General features: G+C 46.2%; 1 protein-coding gene across 1 annotated transcript; it reads left to right on the top strand.

The window, feature by feature from the left end:
- Nucleotides 1-121: 121 nt before the first annotated feature.
- LOC109314656 (chemokine-like receptor 1) lies at nt 122-3272 on the top strand. The gene is made up of 2 exons (XM_019541923.1): nt 122-371; nt 1045-3272. Exon 2 carries the CDS (start codon nt 1060-1062, stop codon nt 2146-2148), a length of 1089 nt encoding a protein of 362 aa, XP_019397468.1. The 5' UTR covers nt 122-371; nt 1045-1059; the 3' UTR covers nt 2149-3272.
- The last annotated feature ends 1104 nt before the right edge of the window (nt 3273-4376 follow it).

Here is a 4376-nt window from a genome sequence, read left to right as displayed (position 1 = left end):
CTTATCTTGCTGGGATCCTATGACCCCAGCTGACTTCCTGCCCTTTGGGCAGGGGGCTGGACTCGATGATCTCCCGAGGTCCCTTCCAGCTCTAATGTCTATGAAATCTATGAAACATGAGTTAAGAGCACAGTGCAGATGAACAGTGATGCCAAAGAGTTAAATTCCACATAATATGAATTGAGGAACAAAACCGTGGAATAAATGATCCTGTTAAATTCCCCATGAGCTCAGACCCTGGAAAGACAATACAACCTACCATGAATCACTCGCAGAGATGCTCATTGTCTCGGATGCTTCCAGACAATAAGAGAGGAGGTTCCACCACTTCCAGTGCCCAGACGCAGAGAAACAAGAAATACAAAGCAGGGGTGAGTACCTCTCATTTGATCTCAGTGTTAGAAATCCAGGCTAGGAGGTGGTGAGAAAAGCAGGAGACTGGGAGCATTTAAGAGATGGATATGTGGGTAAGGTGTTGGCCACGCTCTGTTATAGTGTGCTATCTTTCAAAATGAAAAACATATCCTAAGAGACAAATTTCTGAAGCAGGTAGTGGGGTCTTTGAGGACCAGACTCCAGTGCCTTTAGTTGCACTGAATAGCCACAGTAGGGCTTCTCCGGTTGAGAGGTCAGGGCAGGGGAGTATTTCCCCGTTAGCCCATATCTGATGTGTTAGATGGGAAGTACCTTGATGGATCCCAAGCTTTCTGTTGATAGCAGGGGAATTCCAGGTTACCCCAATGGTGGCTACACTTAATTTTCTGTGTGTTGCCTATAGAGCTGGACAAAGTCACGTACCAATTCCATGACTCGCTTACAGCCAGAATCAGTCCTGAGATATCCCCACCCGGCTCCTCTCTGCTCTCAGTGGCACTGACTCAAGGGGATCTTGGCTAAGTTACTTGTACTCTCTGTGCCTCACTTTCCACATTGGTAAGGGCGATCTAATCATAGTTGGCTACCTTAACAAAGTCTTTTTGAGATCCTGATTTGGCAGCTACCGCACATGAAATTAATAGCAGGAATATGCACGTATAATTTCAGGAGCCTAGATCGTGAATGGTGATGGAGAACATCTCCTTCCCCTCACCCATCTCTATCATCTCCACCGCTCGGTATGAGAACGCCACTGAACACAAAGATTACTATTCCAGCCTTCAAAAGAGCATGCATATCCTGTCCATGGTGGTCTACAGCATTGCGTGTCTGCTGGGGGTGACAGGAAACGGCCTCGTCATCTGGATCACCAGCTTCCGGATGAAGAAGACAGTGAATGCCGTGTGGTTTCTGAACCTGGCTGTGGCTGATTTCATCTTCACTTTTTTCCTGCCCTTCAGCATTGTCTACACTGCTCTGGGCTTCCACTGGCCCTTTGGGAAGCTCCTGTGCAAATTAAACAGCACCATTGCCTTCCTCAACATGTTTGCTAGCGTCTTCCTTCTCACGGTCATCAGCATGGATCGGTGCGTTTCACTTGTCTTCCCTGTGTGGTCTCACAACTACAGGACACCCAGATTGGCTTCCAACATTGCCCTGGTGACATGGGTCCTTGCCCTCATCATGAGCTCTCCGTATCTTGTTTTTCGAGACACAGCTTCTCATTCCAAGAACATCACCAGCTGCTACAATAACTTTGCCCTGTCTGATGATTATAACTCAGAGGCAGCACGGAAGCTGTGGCGGATGAGGCACGAAGCGATGATTGTAACCAGATTCCTGTGTGGGTTCCTCATCCCCTTCATGGTGATCCTCATCTGCTACACCATCTTTGCTATCAGGTTGAAAAGGAGACGTTTAATGAGGTCCACAAAGCCTATCCGGATCATCATTGCTGTCACTGTGTCTTTCTTCCTCTGCTATTTCCCATACCATGTCTTCTCCATGATGGAAATGTCCAAACACTCTTCCAGTCATGAGCTGAAGATGGCCCTCTACATCGGGTTCCCCCTGGCCTCCAGCCTTGCCTTCTTCAACAGCTGCATCAATCCAATCTTGTATGTCTTTATGGGGCAGGATTTCAGGGAGACATTTCAACAGTCCATCCTCTCTGCCTTTGAGGGGGCCTTCAGCGAGGACTCTGTCCTGGCCAGCCTGGCTAGCAAAAGAAAATCCAGGTCTGCTTCAGAAGCAGAGATCCCAGGGGTTTAGTTAGTAGCTCCTGTAGTAAGTCACAAGGGGCCCAGTTCTGTCTGCTGTTACACAACTACAGTTGCTACTGCTTTCTGTCAGTGCTACGCTTGTGGAACTGAGGACAGAAATGAGCTGCGAGTTGTTAAGGGTGTGATTCAGCTTTTGAGATGAGTGCAGAACCTAGTGTGTCTTCACGTACCAGGGATGTAAAACAGCTGGATGGGGGTGGCACAGGGCTGTCAAAGTAGCTACTTTCACATGCTGCCCTTTGCGTGCTATCAGCTTGCGTTTTTTTCTCTTTTCCTTTTGTCAGTCCTCTTGTTGTGCCAGTCACCCTCTGTCTCCAGAACCGTTCCTGTTTCACATCCCCTCTGAGGAGCAGATGAGTGCAAGTTACTCCGTTTTGGCCTCTCTGCTCACTGTTCAACTGGAAACCCTAGCACCGAAGGTGTCTCAGAGTCAGCTGTGCCAGCTTCTACCTGAAGATGAATCATGTCTTTTTTTATGGCCTTGCCTTGCTACAGTTTTCTCTTTGGAAAACCCAATATTCATTTAACAAAATGTCACATTTAAAAGACAGAGAGGCCATTTCAGAGTTTCCTTTGCTAGTACTGAGACCTGAGCAATTCAGTGCTGTCATCCTGTGCAAGCTTTCAGCACGTGAGCAGCTGACCCAATAACCTAAAGATTTGTATACAGGCAACCCACGCTTAGTACTCTTAATTGGTTCCTGAAAAGCCAAGCGATAAGTGAAAATAGTGTTAAGTGAAACCGAAAGTTTTTGATGACCCAAGATGGCAACAGCAAGCAGTTTTGATGACCCAAGCAAAGATGGTGACCGTGAGCGTTATACTGAAACTCGCTGAGTGCTTAGTGGAATCAGGCATCAATTTAAAACGAGCGTTATAGCAAAATAGGGCTAAGTGAAACAGCGTTAAGTGGGGGTTGCTTGTACTTAATTATGTAATGGCCCTATAGACAAGTCTTCCGTCATCTTCCTCTTCTGCTAAGACTTCCCGTAAAGAAATACCAGGTTTTTCTCTCCACTGACACATTTAATAAATAGTGGGCGTGTCTACACATGCATTCGTGTGCCGTAATTACGGCACATTAACTTTAGTACCTGTAATAACAAGTACTAACTTAATGCACGGTAATCAGTGCTACTGCACAGTAGTGCCGACTGCTGACATATCTTTTAAGTGATACTAATGCACAGTAGACTAATTGTACTGTGCATTTGTATGGCTTTCGCCGCAACGTGCTAATGCACAGTAGAATTAGTCTACCGCGCTTTATAGCATCTTGTGTAGACGTGCCCGGTGTCTGTCCAGCTTAGCCTTGGGTCACTTTGTGGGTTCTGATTAAAATACACAACATCACACCCAATCTGCATTAACACGCGTGCATCCTTGTGGCTTTCATCTGACTTCAGCCAGGTCGCATGAGGGAAGACAGGAGCACAAGGTGTTCCATGCTGTTGCCAAGTTCCCTGCCAGCTGCTTTTTGTCAAGATCCCCAAGTGCTTGGACACCACTACGTGGTAATATTGCAGACTGCTGCTCTCAAATGATGCTTTTTCCCCTTTAGAGTAACCGGAGGTGAGGGAAGTCTTCCGGTCCATCCTAGTAAGTTCCTGTACAGTGAAGTTGATGTAAAAGAGCCAAAAGTCCTTTTTATTGGCATGCACTGCTGTGTGGTGCACTGATCCTAGTGAGCTAGGGGCTAAGAAGAAAAGAACAGTCAACAAGCAGGCAGCTGGGAGATGCTGTTAAATCCTATTCAGGTCAGATCCTGCTTACTCTGTGTCCCTGCTAGTAGTAGCGTCTGGTCCAAAGTCTGCTGAAGTTAGTATAAAGCAGTACAGAAGCCTGTGACATCCTGGGGTGCCTTGAGCTCCTTTCAAGGGTGTCCCAGGGTGTAGTGTTAGTACCATCAGGTGTGCAAACACGGTTCATAAAATAAACCCAGAGATTTCAAATAGGAATCCATGGTGTTAAATACTTTCTGACCTGTTGTGGGCTTTCTGAGTTCTTTGCAGCAGAAAAACTGCTCTTATTATTTTTCTGAAGTAAAAAATAGAGTGAAAACTGAGAACTGGACATTTCCAAGGGGTGCCTTGAGTCTAATGAGGGGTGCCTGAAGCCTAACAAAGGATGCTTTGATTCTGAAAAGGTGGAGAACCACTGGTATAAAGGTTTTAATTCACTTAAATGGATATAATAATTGCATAATTTTGCCACAAG

Source organism: Crocodylus porosus, unplaced genomic scaffold (genome assembly GCF_001723895.1).
Source record: "Crocodylus porosus isolate Cpor-Errol unplaced genomic scaffold, CroPor_comp1, whole genome shotgun sequence".
In the NCBI taxonomy this organism is placed as follows: domain Eukaryota; kingdom Metazoa; phylum Chordata; order Crocodylia; family Crocodylidae; genus Crocodylus; species Crocodylus porosus.
The sequence above is the reverse complement of the archived record's forward strand: the minus strand, read 5'-3'. Positions and strand labels throughout refer to the sequence as shown.